The sequence below is a fragment of the Medicago truncatula genome, chromosome 2, assembly GCF_003473485.1.
Source record: "Medicago truncatula cultivar Jemalong A17 chromosome 2, MtrunA17r5.0-ANR, whole genome shotgun sequence".
NCBI lineage: Eukaryota > Viridiplantae > Streptophyta > Magnoliopsida > Fabales > Fabaceae > Medicago > Medicago truncatula.
Window position 1 is genome coordinate 35,582,437 of NC_053043.1, and position 19,730 is coordinate 35,602,166.

The following is a 19,730-nucleotide window of genomic DNA, read 5'->3' on the forward strand; positions in this document are numbered from 1 at the left end:
AAAGAGTTAAATCATGGTCGGTTGACGGTTCAAAACAATTTTGGATATACAACCAATCAAAATTGTTTTAATTGATTGTATATTTAAAATTGTTTTGAACTGTCAAACCATCACAATTAAACTCTTTAGATATATATAAACGTAAGACACCAACAACTATATTAGAAAAATATTTGGAAAGACAAATATATTATCATGGTAAATAAATTAAGGTTTTATGTGATTGATTTTGCTTTACTCCATAAGTTAATTATATGATCAATACATAATATATGCAATGTCTGAAGTTCAAACTTCGGCCATCAAAAAAAGAAAAAAGTTAATTATCATTATTCTTATTTATGAATTTTGTTAGGTCTACAACCATTTAACTTATTTTTTTTCCGCTCATTTGCTTTATTAGGTTTACAATTATTTAACCTAATAAATTTCATCTAAAAAAATGCACCGCACCAATTTCATTCCTATCCTCTTTTGAAGAAAATATTTTCTACATTTATCCTCATTTATTAATTTTGTTAGGTCTGCACTAATTTAACCTAATTTTTTCTCGTTCATTTGCTTTATTAGGTTTGTTATTATTTAACCTAACAAATTCTATTTAAAAAAATGCATCGCACCGATTTCATTCCTATCATCTTGCCTTTTTTTTAAGGAAATATTTTCTACATTTATCCTTATTTATTAATTTTATTAGGTCTGCAACAATTTAACCTAATTTTTTTCCGCTCATTTGCTTTATTAGCTAGGTTTGCAATTATTTAACCTAACAAATTCAATCTAAAAAAAATGCATCGCACCAATTTCATTACTATCTTCTTGCCTTTTTTTTTTTGAAGAAAATATTTTCTACACTAATTTGATGTTGCACATTTGTTCTAAAAACTATGAACATATCAATGATCATGTTTGATGTCTTCTATTTTATACTCTTTTTTTTGAATTTTTTTTTTGACGATATATTGTATTTCATGTCTTTTTTTTTTTTTACAATATTTTGTACACTTTTTTTTTGGAACCAATTTTATGCCTTTATTTCATTCCTATCATGTTGCCTTTTTTTTTGACAATATTTTCTACATTTATTTAATACGTTTACAAACAGAATACCCTGATTCCATGCAAACTCGGCTACCCTAATTTCCATGTAAACTTGGTTATATATACCCGAATTATTGATATGATTACCGAATTTTCTTTTATAATATTTTCAGATTTCATACATTTTATGAAGTGATTTATTTTAGCTACTATGAATTATCACGTGTTATTTTTTCACCGTTACCTATTATATACTGTATTTTATTATTCGTATGTCAATCCATTTACAATAAACTCGAGCGGAGCACAGGTCAAAAATCTAGTATACATTAAATGACTATCAGTTCTATACTCCTCACATGCATCTACGTCTTCAGTTCTACAAATCACTAAAAAAAATTGTCATTTAACTTTTTACACACTTATTTTTCATCTTCATATTTCAGTGTTCAGCATGAGTTCATCTTTATATATGATGTTTCAAATATGTATTTTTTGAAAGTTTTGGAAAACTATAAATAAATATGTTCGTTTCGGTAAAAAAAATTCGAAAAACTTGTGTTTTCAGTATACGAAAATAACACAGGAATACTATAAAAACTGTTCCGGTGATTGAATGGAAGGTCATGTATTTGTGAGGCTTCCAAGTGTAAATGAGCATAAACATGTTGACAATTTGACAAAGTATCGTGTTCCACCTAGACACATATTTCCGTCATTACAAGAGAGAAATTCACATAATGTCAGTCGTATCATCCAAGTATATTAAAAGATGAGTATGCTGAAAAAAGATGCGAGAGGTCTTAGAACAGAGATACAACATTTCATGAATTTAATCATATAGAGTGGAAGAAAAGATGACTCAGATGTAATGAGAGATATATTTGGCGTGCATTCGAATTAAGTCAAATTGTTGAACATATTTATGATTGTGTTGATTATGGATAGTACAGACAAAATTAAAAAATACATATCATTGTTGTTCGAAGTTATAGGTCTGACATCAATAGGGTTGACATTTGCAATGACATTTGCTTATATGGAATCTGAGCAGATAAAAAACCTTGGTTAGGTAAAAGAGCATTTAACCCAGAATAATTTTTGTAAAAAGTTTGAATTTTTATGAAGTGTTGAAAATTAATTTTCTCAGCTTTAACGAGCTTATAGTTAATGGATCTATCATTTGATTCAAGAGAGTTTTCAAAAAGATGATTTTTTTTTTATTTTAGTGTTGGACGAACCTTTGAAGGGCATTTTGGTCAATTTTGGTGGCTATTGTGTTGAAATGAGTTGATCATTTGTTTCGCCTTACCGAAATGATCGAAAGGGGTCTATTGTTCAGGTTGTTTGGACAAATGGGTTATGAATTTTTTAAAAAGTGGTGTTTGTGTCGGTGTCACAACATGTATGTCTAAGGGTTTAGGGTTTAGACGTTTGATGCAACAAATTGATAAAATAAGAAGCCTATGAGTTTGTTTTAGGTTGTATGAGTGTGAGGCTCATGAAAACGACGTAAAAACCTAGGAGACTATGTTGAAATTGAATGAAAAATAAGTTTAACTTATCATTTTGAACTATTTAATGTTTCTAAGAGAAAAATTTTGTGAAAAAAAATATAGAATTATTTGTGAGTTATTTTGTTAACTTTAAAGTGTCTAAACTAAAGGTTTAAAGTATTTATTGATAAATATTTTCTATGATAAAGTTTGACAAAAATGTCTTTAAAATAGTTTTCATAAGGAAAAAAAAAAAATATTGCTCAGTGTCGTCAAAGTTATCTGATAATGTTTAAACTAGTTAAATTTTAAAATGTTTTGAGAAAATTATTTGTTTAAGTGTCAGACAATATTTTATATCAATATTTGGATATTGGCAAAGTTCTATTCGATTCTTGAGCGCTGTTGAAATTATCTAGGATGGATAAAAAAAAACATTAAGAGTCAGTGTTTAAATGAGTTCCTATGTGTGTCTAGGATACTTACCTCAAATCAATATTTATGAATAACTAACGGTGATAAAACACAAGAATATATTATGACTCAACATTTTTTTGAAAAATAATTAAATAAAAAATTTATTTTTAATTTTTTTTCTCTTCATCTTCTTCACCAAATTCATTATTAAATACATTTAGATCTAGAAGAAGAAGAAGAAAAAGCAACAAACCAATTCATCCTTTTTCATCTCAAACATCTTCATAAATCAAGTAATGAAAATAAGGGTAAAATAGACAAATTGAGTATTAGGGTTAGGGAATAGGGTTTGGAGACTTAGAGTTTGTTTGGAAGATCAAAGAAAGTGAAAGGAAAGATAGTAAATGAAAAGATTGGTGAAAGAATGAAAGTGAGTAGAAAGTGAATCGAAAGAGATATGATTATTTAACCGTTTGGTATAAAAGAAGGAGGAAAGAAAGATAAAGGAAAGATAGATCTATATTTATTAAAATGACATAATTATCCTTACATTAAAAATTGATATTATATTATATAAGATAGCATATATTAATAAAAAAACAAATAATAAATTAACGGCAACATATATATATGTACAGTAGTATAAATGTTAACTGCCTTAACCAAAGTCACAGTTGAAAAAAAAAGCAATTGCGGTTGGAATTTTTTTTATTCAAATAATGGCAATATTGTAATTTTACAATTTTGGAATCCATGTCAAGCTTTCTTCGCTGATTTGAGTGGAAAGTTTTAGAACGTGGGCCCCACCAAACTGACACTTTCTTTCCACACTTACAAAGCAACCAAACAATGGAAACACGTTTTTCAATAAACTTTCTTTTCTCCATTCTTTCTTTCCTTCTTGTTTCTGCAGTTCCAAACATAGCCTTAGTAGGATCTATATAGAAGATGGATAAATAGATAGAGATGAAATTGAGAAAAACAGAATTATGGGTATTATTAAATGGAGTTGGGCTAGAATAAAATTGAGAAGAAGATGGGTTGGAATGAACTTTATAGAAATTGAATTTGCATGCTGTAATATTATAAATGGAGTTTAATTTGGGAGAAGAAGGGTTTTCTATGAACCCTAATTTGTTTAGATAGAGGAAAAAATAAATTAAAGGAAGAAGGGTGAACTGTGACAATGTTAATTTACACATCATATGGCAACATCAACAAAAGTTGATGCTACTAGTTGGATGGAAAACGCCAACTTTTATTAAAGGACCAATTTAACTCCAAAATTAAAATAGGAGTCAAAAAAATATTTAAATCTAAAAGATGAATTAAATGTAATCATTTTTTATTCTCCGCAAGGAAAATAAAGTCTAACAAATTATTTTTTACATAATCAAATACATACATTCTTGATCAATCCAACTTCAACTAAAACTTATTTACCACTAAAGTCCAACTATTTATTTTATATTTTTTTGATCAGATAGTCTAGTATCTAGAATTCACCTTATAAGGTGAATAAAGGGTCCAACTATTTAGTTGGAGAAAAAAGTTATTAAATACGTAAGTCTCATATAACTAGATCTGGCTATCAAAGTCTCCTTGTAACTCATTGCTTGTCTTTCTTAAAAAAAACAAAAAACAAAAAATTCATGCTTGTCTTTAATGATAGAGAAATAGAATGAGACACATCCATAATGTACCCATGTGGATCAATATTTGACTAACACCGTGTTGATGCGGCTAAAGCTTGAAACCACACTCTAATGGTCCCAAGAATCTAATGTTATGGCACTAACTTTTTTGTATTCAATACGTACAAAGCTTTAGGACAAAAAACAGTTAGTACTAGCTCGTTTCCACCACAGAATGTAACAGCACTTTTGTGTACGGCATACAGTAGTACTATAACTAGAAGCTGAGAGCATGATTATGAAGTTTTTGAATTAGTTAATAATAATATTGTTTCATAAATTGCATATATCATAAATCCAGCACCATGGAAATTCTAATGGAAACTCCAAAGGAAAACGAATGAGTCCACATCCATCTCCTCTTTATTTTTTCAAACAAGAGAACAACAATGCTATATACGGGGAAGAAAATGAACACGAAGGCATAGCGAAATGTATAACCAATTCAAAATCATAGTTTAACGGAATTTATGGGAAGTTACTTGAAGTTTAAAATAAAAAGAAAACTTAAAAATATTTTCTTAGAACAAATAAAAACTTTTCAAATAAATATGACGTACGTACACAGTACTCTACTTCTACCCTATACTATAGACACAAGGTCCTACATTGTGATTTTTAACCGACCTTTGAAAGCTACTATACATAGTACAGCTTTCTATGATAAGTCTAATCTAATCGGTAATTAATAACAACTCAATCGGGCCGCCACACCCTTTTTTCCAACCTCTTATGAAATATTATGAACATTACTTTTAAGTCATTATAATCTATCAGACATTTATTATGAAGATTATAATAGTCAATAGCTAATTAAAATATATGTTTAAAAATGTAAAAGAAGAACAAAATGTTTTGTTTTTAAACAATTGTTTGAGATCTCTAACATCTACATATCGTTTGGATGTCTTACAAGTGTTGATGATCAATGTGTGTTAGAATCATGTAAATACGCTACAAGAAAATATAAAATTACCAACAAGATTTGTCCATGAATACGTGGCCATATGTAATTTTTTAAGTATTGACGATTAAGCTGACTTTTTTTTTTTTTTTTTGTCCGGGGTTCGATCCTTATATATTGTCTTTACCAACTGAGTTAAGCTCACGGGGACATCAAGCTGTCTCTAAATTCAAAAAAAAAATTTTTTAGGAAAAATCCAAAAGTCTTAGTGTGCTTCATACTTAGTATGTGTTTGGAATGGCGTTAAAATTTTCAAAACCCGGTAGAAAATCCCGTTTTTTTTTTGTTTTTTGTGGTATCCGGGGTTCGAACTCCAGTTTTTGCATATCTTATGTATTATCTTTACCAACCGAGCTAATCTCACGGGGACATCAAGTTGTCTCTAAATTTGAGAATTTTTTTTAGGAAAAATCCAAAAGTATTAGTGTGCTTGATACTTAGTATGTGTTTGGAATGGCGTTAAAATTTTCAAAACCCGATAAAAAATCGCGTTTGCAATGAAGCCATAAATACTAGCTTCACAATATCACGTTGAATCCTGCTTCGGGACGCGAAAATCTTGCCTCCACCGCTAATCCAAAGAGATGCTTAATATATTATTATTTTTTGACAAATACTTAATATATAATTTCTAATAAACAAATGGTAATAAATTGGTTAATTTTTTTTTACTATTTATGATGTAATGATATTTTAGTTTTTATGATTTGAGATTCATATCTTTTTGGATATAAAAAGTGATAGGGGATGAGATTTTTCTTTCATGGAAGGGTAAGATAGTATTTTTAACAAGGAAATGATATATGTTATAGTTAAAGAATTTTTAATTGTAAATTGAATTCTAAAATTTGTATCAAATCAACTTTGATTCAAATTTGATAAAAGTTTCCAAAAAGAAATACAAATTTGATAAAAATTTAATATTTTTCTTTCACAATATTTATCAAATTTGTATCAAAGTTAATTTGATTTCTTTTTATCCTTTCCTATTCTTTTTATATGTATACGTATATACGTCACATATTCTTTTTTGACAACCATCACTTCAACTTCATCACCACTATATATATCACTTCTATTATGCATAAAGAAGAATAGATCAACACACTACTACTCTTCTTTTTATCTTATGTCTCCTTTTTCTTCACATGTTCATCACTTGTTTATGCCAACAACACTAGAATTTCTTAAAATGGCCAACAAGTTGAAGCAAATTGCAAAATTAATCACCACCGAGGCTGCTCCACCAAGGTTTGTGTCCGTGACAAGGATTCCAATGAAGAAAATGTTGGATACCATTGTTGAAGAAGAGAATAATGATTTTGGTTGTGACAAATGCTTTTCATCATCAACACAAATTTGTGGCTCTAATTCCTTTAGAAGTACACTCTCAGATAGGTCTTTAATTTGTTGAACAATTTGTAGTAGTTGTTCAACAAATGTTGCATATTAGTTTTGAGTGTTTTTTTTGTTGAGAGAAGAATAAATAGGCAGAGGAGAGAATGAACAACACCACTTGGGTTATTGACAATGTGTTGTTTTTCTTGATGTCTTTGTTTTTATTTTATTATTTTGCTCTAATGTTCATTGGAGTTTTTCACCCAATTTGAGTGTGATTGCTCCTTATTATCTCAAATAATAGTTTTTATTTTATTTTGCTCTAATGTTCATTGGAGTTTTTTTCTTCTTCTTTTTTCATAAGAATCCAGATTTGGAGTGTAATTGTTGCTTATATCAAATAATAAAATTTATGTAGCTATTCTTTATGGACTTATACAGCAAGGATGAATCCTAAGGATAGTGATGTGATTTTTTAATATGGATTTATACTTAAATAGGAGTATTGTTTAAAACATGAAGAATTTATATTGATTTATATTGTAGATTCGTGTAAATATATGGATGAATAATATAGTTTTTGGTGGATCCTATAATATTTAATAAGTTTAAAGACATGTATCATAGCTTATCTTAATGCAATCATATAAGAAAATTCATTTATGATATCGTAGTGGTGTAATAATATGTTACTTGTTTTTTTTTTTTTTTATCTTTTGGCCGGTCTAGAACAGTATTAGTTTTCGAATTAATTACAAACTGACATGTGACAGGAAATTACAATGAAGGTTTAATTGTTTAATTTTAAAGGATACATGTTTATATTATTTAAATATTGTTATATGTGAATCAAATATCCACTATGTGGGGAATCTGTTGGGTGCCAACCTAGTTGAGATGTTTCAGATTCTGCCGGATACCCAACCTTTCTCTTGGCCTTATCGAAAAAAATATCCACTATGTGCAAATGCAATGAATAATCGCATAGGTTAGGTAGAATCATAGTGATTAGGGCTGTGAATAGGCCAGGCCAGATCAGGCTTTGATAGGCCTGAGCCTGGCCTACGAAAAAATTTGCAGGCCTGAGCCTAGCCTATGGCCTTTCATAGGCCTATTTTTTTGGCATGGCCTGGCCTATTTAAAAGTCTGGCCTGGCCTGAAAGCCTATTTACAGGCCTACTTACTATTAAAGTCACTAAACATTTCATTTTATCTACTTTTAAATAGGCTCAATAGGCCTCAAAGTCTATTTCAGTTTAAGATTTGTCTATCACTACTATAAGACCTTAAAAGTCTATTTCACTATAAAACTTTAAAGCCTATTTAAAAAGTCCACTATGAAGCCTAACATGCATAAACAGGTCGGCCTATTAGGCTTCATAGACTTTTTTGATAGCTTAAGCATGGCCTATTTACTTAAATAGGCTTTTTAAAAAGCCTAATTCTAGCCTTTTTAATAAACAGGCCAGGCTAGGCCAGACTTAAACAGGCCAGGCCATAGACTCCTGTAGGCCGGCCTGACCTATTCCCAATCCTAATAGTGATGTCAAAGTTCTCATAGAAAACAAATATAATTTACTAAAAGTAAGGTAATTAATTTTTTTTTTTTTTTATATTTATGTAGTATTCATGTATCCCATGGATGTTTGTTTGAATTGTTAGTTTTAATTATAAAGAACTTTGTTAATGTTTTTCTTAGCTTCCATTTGTGAGGTTATATATATATATATATATATATATATATATATATATATATATATATATATATATATATATATATATATATATAATAGACCCACTCATTTTTATGAAGGTCTATTTAGCAACCAACACCTTTTTACTTGGACACAAAGATTCTTGTTTTTGTTTTTTGGGAAAATTAAAATTGAAGGGGAAAAAGTTAATTTTCATTTAACTTTTATTTTATTTTTCTTCCCGAGAACAGCAAAGGTTGCACACTTGCACCTTATTCTCTTCTCTTTCTTCCTTCTCTTCTTTGTTAAGTTTTGCTTGCTTCCGTTAACTTAAAATCAAATGTTAAAAAATATATATATGTGTATGTATTAATTGCAAGGAATTTTGACCACATCATAATAGTATTAATTATTATTTAAAACATTACTTTTCAATTTAATTTTAAAATAATCATTAAACTATTTTTTAATTCTATTGTAACGATTTCCATTTATATTAATTTTCTTGTGTCTATAAATACAATTTTTGGGTTTGAGCTACATATTCACCATTTTACAAATACAATGGCTAAGTATAATGTTGTTTTATTATTCATTGTATCTTTAGTTTTATCACAAATAATTTCTTTCGTGTGTGTTGCCATTGAAACAGGGAATGAAAACGTTAAACTTTACATTGTATACATGGGCTCACTTCCTAAGGGAGTACCGTATTTCCCAACCTCTGATCATCGCAACTTGTTACAACAAGTTATTGATGGTAGTGAGATAGAAAATCTCTTAGTTCGTAGTTACAAGAGGAGTTTCAATGGCTTTGCCGCCATACTCAATGATCAACAAAGGAAAAAGCTTGCTAGCATGAATGGTGTGGTATCTATTTTTCCAAGTGAAGAGTTTCACATTCAAACCACAAGATTTTGGGACTTCCTTGGACTTTGTCAATCAATCAAAAGAGATCAACTTATGGAGACTGATTTAGTGATTTGAGTCATAGATAGCGGAATTTGGCAAGAATCTGAAAGTTTCAATGATAAAGGTAAACACATGCATATATATATATATATATATATATATATATATATATAGAATCTGAAAGTTTGACACCAAATCTTAATTGTTTATTTTGATTAATCCAATGGTCGTGGTTATTTGTTAAGTTAACTTGTATGATCTTTTTTCCCTTGTTAAGTTAATTTGTATCGGTCAAGGAATGGATATGGTGGAGAATAACGAAGTGTCCAGAATAACCAATTGTTTGCAGAAGAAAAGAAAGAGTGCAATAATAATGTGTTTTCAATTTAAGTTTATTCCATGAACAAACGATTACAGACCTTTGATTGAATAAAATGGATGATTGAGATTTGGTGTCAACGAATTCGTTGACACCTGGTGTCAACAGATCCTAACTCATATATATATATATATATATATATATATATATATATATATATAAGTTCATTGCGGCAATCAAATTATTTCATTATCGTATGTAGTTATTTTTTTCATAATTGTTGTATATACAAAATATTCACTCGACTTAAAATGATACACGATTAATCAAGTAGATTAGTTAGTGATTATTATATTGAATTAATTGCCTTTTTATGTATATTATTTATAAATGGTGTTGGTTATTAGTTTCTTAAGCGATTATGAAATAATTTTATTTATGTTTTAAGAAGAAAATGCATTATGAATTTAAGATTGTAGCAATTAATTATATATTATTAGTTTGTTAATTTGATTATTTTTTTATCTATTAGGTCTTGGTCCTATTCCAAAGAAGTGGAGGGGAGTTTGTGCAGGGGGTGGTAATTTCAGTTGCAACAACAAGATCATTGGAGCACGATTTTATGGTGATGAATATGTGAGTGCAAGAGATGGTTCCGGTCATGGAACTCACGTAGCATCAACAACAGGTGGAATTGAGGTTAAGGATGTGAGCTTTTATGGTCTTGCTAAAGGCACTGCAAGAGGTGGAGTCCCATCTTCAAGGATTGCTACATACAAAATTTGTCGCGGCAACAGTACATGCAGTGGTGATGTTATTTTAGCAGCATTTGATGATGCAATTGCTGATGGAGTTGACATCATCACTATCTCTATTTGTGACGGTTATGCCGTAGATTTTTTGAAAGATCCTATTGTCATTGGCTCTTTTCATGCCATGGAGAAGGGAATACTCACAACACAGTCTGCCGGAAACTTTGGCCCTACCCCAAGTAGTGTTTGTAGTGGAGCACCTTGGTTAGTTACGGTTGCAGCAACTAGCATAGATCGTCAATTCATTGATAAGATTGTTCTTGAAACGTAAAGACTTTTATTGGTAAGTCAATTAATACCTTCCCTTCGAATGGCACAAAATTTCCAATAGCTGTGCGTAATGCTCAAGCTTGTCCAACTGGAGGAAATGCATCTCCTGAAATGTGTGACTGTATAGACAAAAATATGGTCAAGGGTAAACTTGTTTTGTGTGGATCACCAATAAGTGGTGAACTGGCTTATGCAAATGGTGCAATTGGTTCAATCCTAAATCTTACAAAGTCTCAACTTGATGTTTCTTTTGTCACTCAGAAGCCTTCACTTAATTTGGAAACAAATGACTTTGTTCATATTCAATCTTACACAAATTCCACTAAATATCCTGTAGCGGAAATTTTGAAGAGTGAGATCTTGCGAGACAACGATGCTCCTAGAATTGTTAGTTTTTCTTCTCGTGGCCCAAATCTTTTGGTCCCATAAATCATGAAACCAGATATAAGTGCCCCAGGAGTAGAAATCTTACCCGCATATTCACCTATAGCGTCACCCTCATATTATCCAAGTGATAAAAGACAGGTTAAATACAATATTTTATTTGGAACTTCTATGTCATGTCCTCATGTTGCTGGTATTGTTGCATATGTGAAATCATTTCATCCTGATTGGTCACCTGCAGCTCTCAAATCTGCCATCATGACAACCACTAAGCCAGTTAAAGGTCATTATGATGATTTGGCAGGTGAGTTTGCTTATGGATCTGGGAATATCAATCCACAACAAGCCATTCCCCCCGGACTTGTTTATGATATTACGAAGCAAGATTATGTGCAAATGCTTTGTGATTATGGTTATGATACTAACAAAATAAAACAAATTACTGGAGATAATTCGAGTTGCCATCAAGCGTCGAAAAGATCTTTGGTGAAAGATATAAACTATCCTGCAATGGTGATTCCTGTATATAAGCATTTCAATGTCAAGATTCATAGAACAGTTACAAATGTTGGTTTTCACAACTCAACCTACAAGGCTACTCTCATCCATCATAATTCAAAAATCAAGATTAGTGTGGAACCTAAACTTCTATCATTCAAGTCATTACATGAGAAAAAATCGTTTATCGTCACTGTTGTTGGGGAAGCAAAATCAAATCAAACTGTGTTTTCCTCAACACTTATTTGGTCAGATGGCACCCACAATGTCAAAAGTCCTATAATTGTCCAAAGACTATCTCGAAAGTCGACTATGTTATTTTTAAGGCAAATCAAATATATAATATTAAGCCTTCAATTAATTTTTATGTTGCTCTTCATCTCTATAGTTGTTTTGCCTAAAAATAATTTCTATAGTTGTTTGAGGTTATTTCATAATAATCCAAAATTCAATTTACATAAAACAGAAATAAATAAATAAACGTTTAAAAAGGTGGTGATATAAGAAATCAAGAACAACTTTTTTCTTGAATAAATTTAATATTAGTTTTCAATAAAGAAATTGACAACAAACAAAAATTAGAAACATAAAAAGAATATCATGGTCATATGGATCTTTACTGATGGCCAAAACTAAACAAGGGGAACAAGTATGAAGTTTTCATTTGTGGCATAACTCTTATATTTGGACATTCTAAACTGTGTACATTTATTCAACTTCTTACATACTCTCTATCTCTCTATTTTTATCACATCACCTATGTCACATTTTTCATACCTTTCTCGCAATTTTTTTTTTTTTTTTTTTTTTTTTTTTTTTATCTTTTATGATGTAATTAGGATGTTTGGGTGTCCACCTAAGATTTTTCAGGATTTTATAATTATCTTTTGGGATAAATTCTAGTCCAATAAATCAAAATGTTGAAACAATAACCTTGATTTATTATTTTTAGTTAATATTAGTTTAATTTTTTTATAAAAATGTTCAATGAAAATTCAATATATGTGTGTCTAAAAGGGCATGCACTATAGTATATTCTTCACAAATTATATGTTAATGACATTTTTTGCATTATATGTTAATGAAATTTTAAGGAATCTCAATTTCCTCTCTCTGATTATATATCCTCCCAATTTTTTCTTCACCTCTTTCTCATTTTCCCTTATCTTTCTTTCCCATTTTATTTTCTCCCACTAATCATTCATATATAAACCATTGTCCATATACTTTTTTCTTTATCGAAATCATTTTAGATGTATGATTTTTCATTTTGTTCATTTTCTATGTTATGTAGTCTTCATAACTTGGTGGTATATACTTTTTATTAGTTTCTGATAAATCTTTCTGTTTGGATTTCTTCTCATTTGTTCATTTTTCTCTTATGTGTAGAGAGAAGTATAACCATGACACAGATAGGGGAATCATACAATCATAACCATGACACTACTAAAGTTTGACTCCATTCAAAAAGAAATAACATAAACAAATAACAGAAGCAAAAACTGAAAGCAATAAAAATAGTAAATGTTTGGGCTAGACAAGGTGCCAAATCACTGATGTGCTCCTAATGACCCTCCTGGTCCTGAAGGTGGGTGCTGGTATTGCTGAAACATATCAGCATGTTTAGCCTGAACTCTGTAGTACTCTACCCTGATGCTCTCTTCCCTCTCAGCTCCCCTATGTCGCTTCTGTGTGAAATAATCATCCATATCTTGAGGACAAAAATATGTTTCCCCAAGTCAGAAGCTTGGCACGGCTAGTGCCACCAGTTGGCACGGCCGTGCCACCCCCCGGGGACTCTTTTGCTTCATGATCTAGCTGCCTGTTTTGACCGAAAAGCCCGTGGTTTCTTGTGGAACATTCTAGTGAATAGTTGCTTAGGTTTTAAGTCGACAATAAGACTATAAATAGAGTAGCTAGCCATCACAAATATTCATCTTTCATTCTTGGAATTCAATAAGTGACAATTGTCTTTCTTAATAAAAGTTCTTTTCTTTTCCTTTACTTTCTTGTTATTTACTTTTATTTTTTCCTCTTCTTCTCTATGTCTACGATGAACATGAGTGAGTAGACTTCTCTTGTCTTGGGATTGTTGGATAAGTCTAAATGACACAATCCTAATCAAACCAAGCCTTAAACCCTAATCTTATGTAACCCTAGTTTTTAATCTAAATTTACCATTGTAACATGAATTAACCATTATCAAACTGTAGAAGCGAAAGTGGAGGGTTTGATAATTGTTAATCCATCATCTCAAATATCAATTCATAAAACGAGAGTGGAGTTTTGATATTCGAACAAGTGAATTTAGAAAAGGATTGCGAAACATGAGAATAGTCTAGCAAACCTTGGGACATATAAAGTTTCGAACTTCAATGATTCTAATAACAATCAACCATGAGAATAGGCGTGGTTGCTAGAGGAACACACTCACTGAGATCGAAAGGATATGTGATAGGCTAAAGAGAAACTTGTCCTTAGAAATTAGGTCTAACATGAGGTTTTAGGTTTAATGGTTTGTTTTGTGAAAGATTTGTCGCCATGACGGACCAATAATCCCAAGGCTCTCTTTTATTATAAATTTCAACCGTTAAAAACCCCAACTTTGCAAATTAAACTCTCTCTGATCATCAATTAAAGTTAATTGAATTAACAAACTCCCTGTCAAAATGATACTCTCTTTTTACTACTTCGACAGAACCGTGCACTTGCGGTTTTATCCCATCAAGTTTTTGGCACCGCTGCCGGGGAGTTAACTAATTTGATTAACTTTTTCTTAGTGATTAGAATCTTTTCTTTTCCCTTTTCTCTTTTCTTCTACTTATTTCTTTCTTTCTTTCTTTCTTTTACCTTTAACTTCTTGGGTTCTCAATTATTTATGCGAAGAACTAAAAGTCTTGGAGAATTCATTCCCGAGATCGAAAGATATTTGCATAAGAAAAAGAGAGAGGCACGAAATAATATCGCTATGGCTGAAGGTACTCTCAAAGAGTATGCAACACCTTCTACGGAAGAGCCACAAGCTATTATTATGTACCCAACGGTTGAGGGTAACAACTTTGAGATTAAGCATGCACTACCCAACAGTGCCCTAAAGAAGTAGTCTTATCAGTCCTAATTAGTTTCTTCAGACTCATATACATCAACTCCCCCACATCTATGTCCTCATAAAAAATCAAGGTCAACAAAAAGAGAACTTTATCCCTAATCATCTTAGAGGTCGCTGTAGTCTGCTCAATAACAGTCAGAATAAACGAAGCCCATGCCTTGTACTCCGGCAACAGATCAACAATGTTAATTCTCTGAGGCCTTGCAACAGACCTTATCCATCCTCTTCCCTCTCTCATCAAACCCTCAAGTAAACCATCCCATTAAGCACGAGTTCTATACGCGTCAGTCAGGCTCCTCCTACACTCTACATCACACTTTTCCACCTCACTCAACCCAAGTACTCGATTGATGTCCCATTTTGAATAATTGACTTTCTTACCTCTCACATAGGCATGTGTATCTGACTCCTTTTCAGCAAGAGCATTAGCCAAGAATTCACAAGCTATACTTGCATTGCTTTCTTGTGTCACCATATTTGCAAGACCCTCCCCACCACTTTGCTGGATTGTGTGCAAGAATGTACGATTCCTCCCATGTTTGTCAAAATTAAAACCCCTTTCCTTGTTGAACTCAAACTTCTTAATCACATGGTACCTTTCCTCAACTTCTTTGGAGACAAATCTTTGGTAAGGTGGTGGTTGAATGAGTGGTTGTGGTGGCAGAGGTTGAAGTTGGTCATGAGTATAGGTGTCGGCGGCTTCTTTCCCTCTCCTCCTTTTTGGGTTTGTGTTAGAATTTTTTGGGGCCATTTGTGGTTGATTTTGTTGAAAGGGTTTGAAGGTTTAGTGAAAAAGGGTAGGTTTTGTATTAACAGGGTGTGGATTTATGGGAAAGGTGGATGTTTATGTGTTTGTGGTTGTTTGGTGATGATTGTTGTTGAAGATTTGTCATTGGAAGTGTTAGAATGTGTAGAAGATGAAGATGAGAGGTTGATTTTCGGGTGTCTAGAGAAAATTAGGCAGCATAACATTAGGTTTTGAAAAATTTGGGAATGAAATTGCAAGTTGGGTATAGATAGATGGGGAAGAGTTTGAGCGCCGATGTGCCTGTAACGACTCCTCTTTTGAAACGGTCAACATCAGGCGCAGTGCACATAAATGTGGGCTTTTGAAACTGGCTGTTGTTCTTAAATTCAAATTTCGAGCCCCGAAATTAAACGTCCTTTTTTTTTTTAATAATAAAACTAGTAGAAAATCGGGCCCCGAGAAAAACAGTTTGGTGGCCGATTTTTTATGAATTAAAAATGTATTTTTTTGTGGACATAGAAAAATATTTATTCCCAACCTTTCAACACTGCTTTCCACGTCTTGCTGTCAATAGATTTAAGGAAAGCACTCATCTATGATTTCCAGTAATCATAGTTGGTTCCATCCACAAAGGTGGTCTGTTCACAAACCCTCCTTCCTTGTCCATACTGCGAGAAATAATTTCCTCTGAATCTCACCCTAAAAACAGGTAGGGTGTCTGCTCTGATAGCAATTGAAATTCTAGCACGTTAGACTTAAGATGTTTTACGCGATGTTCCAACACCAGTTACACAGAAAAAAATGTTGAATAAGATGATCAGAACATTAAGCTAACCGACAAAAAGGATAACAAAAATAACAGACAGGAAAGAAAATGGCACAGTGAGTTTGTTAACTCAGTTCGATGCAACGTCCCCTACTCTGGGGCTACCAAGCCAGGAAGGAAATCCACTAGTGTAGTCCTTATTCAATAGCTCTCAGCAAACTCCTCGTTTGCACTAATGACCTAGGACCTACCCGTACTGACTTCAACCTAGAAACTCCTAGATCTGAGATCCCATCTCACTCCCTTACAAATGATCACAGCCCCTGTGATTTTCAATTTACAGACACAATCAAATGAAGTTACCTTCAAAACAAAACAACTAACAACCGTGCTTCACAGCTTTGGTGTAGTTTACAAACTACCTAACTCTTTGCTTAAAAGCTTCATAGTAGTGCACAAATTACAACTCAAACACAGTCCTAAACATGCATCAAGATGATACACGAAAGGCTCACAAATAACAGACTCAAAACCCTAAACAATCTATTCTTCAAAATGACGGCATGAATAATTCTTTAGGTCTTCCAGTCTTGTTTAAATAATGAAGCAATACGGGCCAGTACACTTTGTTGGGCTTCAGAACAATCAGTGATCCATTTCATAATCAACAGAACCAGAAAAGGAAACTCCTAATATGCAGACACATTATTAGGAACATCCTGATCACCTCCAAACTTTCCTAAGTAGATAGCACATTCTTAGAAAATCACAAACGAACTGATTTTGTGCTAAAAGCACGCAACTTGACCAACAAGAATAAAGGCGTGGATTCCTTAAATAAAATAACGCGTGCGAAAAACAAGGCAATGTGCAGGTCAACTGAACCATGCCAGGATGTTGGCACATTGTGTCCAACATCTCACTTGAATATTTGTTTTAGGCAAAAGTGAAGCCAACATATAAATATCCAACACCCTTCCTCTCCTGAGATGAAGCCTTTGGTGTCTTGACGCCAACTTCTGTTAGATCGGCTACTGCGATCTCGGCGAGGATCTTCTCCCTGGACATGGCCAAGGGTGTGTACTCAGTGAAGTGACCGTTGGGTCGTTTTCCTTCACGAGTTGCTTTGCCTTCCCTCTTTTTCTCATGGAAGGGATTTTTGGAGGATTCAGCAGCAGGTTCCTCCTTCCTGGATTTGTTGAGGCTGTCCGCGTACAGCTCTTCTTCATATGCTATGTAGATCTTTGCGATCTCTAGGAACTCGTTGAGAGTCCAAGGGCGATCCAAGCTGACAACTTTCTTCACGTCTGTGCCTGCACGCAGACCCTTGGCAATGAGGTACTGCTTCATTGTTTCGTCGGCACCCCTTACCTGAACAACTTCTTTGTTGAACCTCTCGATGTAGTCTCGAAGAGGCTCACTCTTTCCTTGGACAATGGCTTCGAGGGAAGCTACCGTTTTCGGTTGCGTCCTTGAAGAGGTGAAGTGAGTCGTGAAATCGTAGCAAAGGTCACTCCATGATTCAATGGAGTTTCTCCGTAGGTGCTTGAACCAGGTGACATCTCCTCGTCGCAGTGTAGTGACGAAGAGTTTGCATTTTACGACGCCTTGCACCGATCTGTAAGTGAGAAATTTCTCGATGTTCTTGATGTGCTTGCCTGGATCAGTTGTCCCGTCGTGGGAGGATTTTCTAGCTTTAGGGGGATAGGAGCTTCTCGGATGTGCCGTGTGAATGAACCGTAAGCGTTATTGAGTGTCCTCAGAGCTAGAGGAAGACCAAGAGCGTCCGTTACGTCTTGGCGGGGATCCCCTTGGAGGGGATCGTCTAGGTGGAGATCTCCTTTGAGGGGACCGCCTGGGAGGAGAGCGCCTTGGAGGAGTTCGTCTGGGCGATCTCCTTCGGATCGACCTCCTGGTGTAACTAGGATATCTGACGCTTACTGAGTGTCGAGGGGATCTGGAACGTGACTGGCGAGGGCTCCTTCCTCTTCTGCTACGTATTGGGGAAGGAGTCCGTTTGGCTCGAACTAGAGGACATGCTTGCTCCAAATCTATCAGGCGTTGGTTCTGTTCCTCGATTAACGATGTTTGTCGTTGAACCGTGTGGAGCAGGTTGCTGACGAGGGCACCAGTTGACGTGGCATCTTCAAGTGTCTCTATAGGTTGGGTTGGACCTTGCAGAGGCCTTTGTTGTAGAGGAATTATTTGTATTGGTTCCTCTCTGGGTGTATCCCCAGGAGAAGGTGAAGATGCCAACCAGGGGAGAGCTTATATTTCCCACAGACGGCGCCACTGATCGTACCTGATCAGAAGGTGATCGTCGGTGCTTTGAATGCGGTGGTTTAGGTGGTGGTAGAATGCGTCAGAATGCTTCTTGGAGTGAATGAGGGGTGTGTACCTGCAGACACTCCGATGCTCAAGTAAGTAGAGATTAGAGAGTGAGGGTTTAGAGGAAGACATAGATTCTAACTTGGCGGTTGCTATGAGTCCCCAATTTATAGAGGTGGAGGGCTACAGAGCCGTTGTAATGGTACACCTGGCTCTGGCGGTTACGAAATCGTGGGAAGTGTAACCGCTAGAGAGTTTATTGCGGAACGTGTAGAGAGACGTTGTGGCTCGTTTGAACTGGTTGATGGGATAAACAATAGAATGTTAGTGAGAAACAATAGGTAGCTTGTCTTTAAAGCAAAAGCAAGATGAATTGTTTCTCACTAACAATAGGTAGCTCGTTTGAACGGTTGTGGAACATTCTATTGATTATTATTTCAGAGAACAAAAGATGAATTGTTGGGGGCGTGTCAAGCTTCTATTGGTTGGCTTCATATTTTTGTATCAAATCTTCATATTTTGGTGAAGGATCTTCAAATTCTTTGCACAAGATATTTTTGTATGAGATCTTCATATTTTTGGCATGAATTCTTGCACAAGATATTTTTATATGAGATCTTCATATTTTTGGCATGAATTAGCTCCAATTCTCCTTTCCTTTGCTCGAAGACTCCATCTTTCAAATATTTGTTCCTAAAATAAAATAACTTGCAATTGAAGTAAAATAGTTCTAGAAGGAAATAAAACATATTAAATCTAAATAAAATTAACTTAAATATTAATTAAAAGAAACTAATTAATGACTCATTATTGACTCATCACTGGTCTCGCTCGCTCCGTGCACCCCCTTTGCGGGAAAGGGGTGTGTTGCAAGTAAGTTTGCCAAATGTGGTGTTTAGGCTTTGGATGATATTGAGCCAAAGTAACTTACGAGAGAGAG

At 33.4% G+C, this 19,730-nt stretch overlaps 3 protein-coding genes across 3 annotated transcripts; 2 read left to right on the forward strand and 1 right to left on the reverse strand.

The window, feature by feature from the left end:
* The first annotated feature begins 9,328 nt into the window (after positions 1–9,328).
* On the forward strand, positions 9,329–10,958 carry LOC25487050 (subtilisin-like protease SBT4.13). Its single transcript, XM_024777080.1, has 2 exons — positions 9,329–9,509; positions 10,408–10,958. Exons 1-2 carry the CDS (start codon positions 9,329–9,331, stop codon positions 10,956–10,958), a joined length of 732 nt encoding a protein of 243 aa, XP_024632848.1.
* Positions 10,959–11,389: 431 nt separating this feature from the next.
* On the forward strand, positions 11,390–13,466 carry LOC120578390 (subtilisin-like protease SBT4.3). The gene is made up of 2 exons (XM_039831078.1): positions 11,390–12,064; positions 13,428–13,466. Exons 1-2 carry the CDS (start codon positions 11,390–11,392, stop codon positions 13,464–13,466), a joined length of 714 nt encoding a protein of 237 aa, XP_039687012.1.
* A 3,932-nt stretch (positions 13,467–17,398) lies between these two features.
* LOC112419420 (uncharacterized) lies at positions 17,399–18,922 on the reverse strand. Its single transcript, XM_039831079.1, has 2 exons — positions 18,765–18,922; positions 17,399–18,173 (listed from the first exon to the last, which is right to left on the reverse strand). The coding sequence occupies exons 1-2, from the start codon at positions 18,920–18,922 to the stop codon at positions 17,399–17,401; spliced, it is 933 nt and encodes a 310-aa protein (XP_039687013.1).
* Between the last annotated feature and the right edge of the window lie 808 nt (positions 18,923–19,730).

Coding starts and splice junctions, on each gene's coding strand:
- LOC25487050 (XM_024777080.1), top strand. CDS start 9,329: ATGGGCTCACTTCCTAAGGGAGTACCGTATTTCCCAACCTCTGATCAT. Junction 9,510..10,407: donor AAAGCTTGCTAGCATGAATG/GTGTGGTATCTA, acceptor TTTATCTATTAG/GTCTTGGTCCTATTCCAAAG.
- LOC120578390 (XM_039831078.1), top strand. CDS start 11,390: ATGAAACCAGATATAAGTGCCCCAGGAGTAGAAATCTTACCCGCATAT. Junction 12,065..13,427: donor AAGCAAAATCAAATCAAACT/GTGTTTTCCTCA, acceptor CTGGTCCTGAAG/GTGGGTGCTGGTATTGCTGA.
- LOC112419420 (XM_039831079.1), bottom strand. CDS start 18,922: ATGTCTTCCTCTAAACCCTCACTCTCTAATCTCTACTTACTTGAGCAT. Junction 18,174..18,764: donor GACGATCACCTTCTGATCAG/GTACGATCAGTG, acceptor ACATCCGAGAAG/CTCCTATCCCCCTAAAGCTA.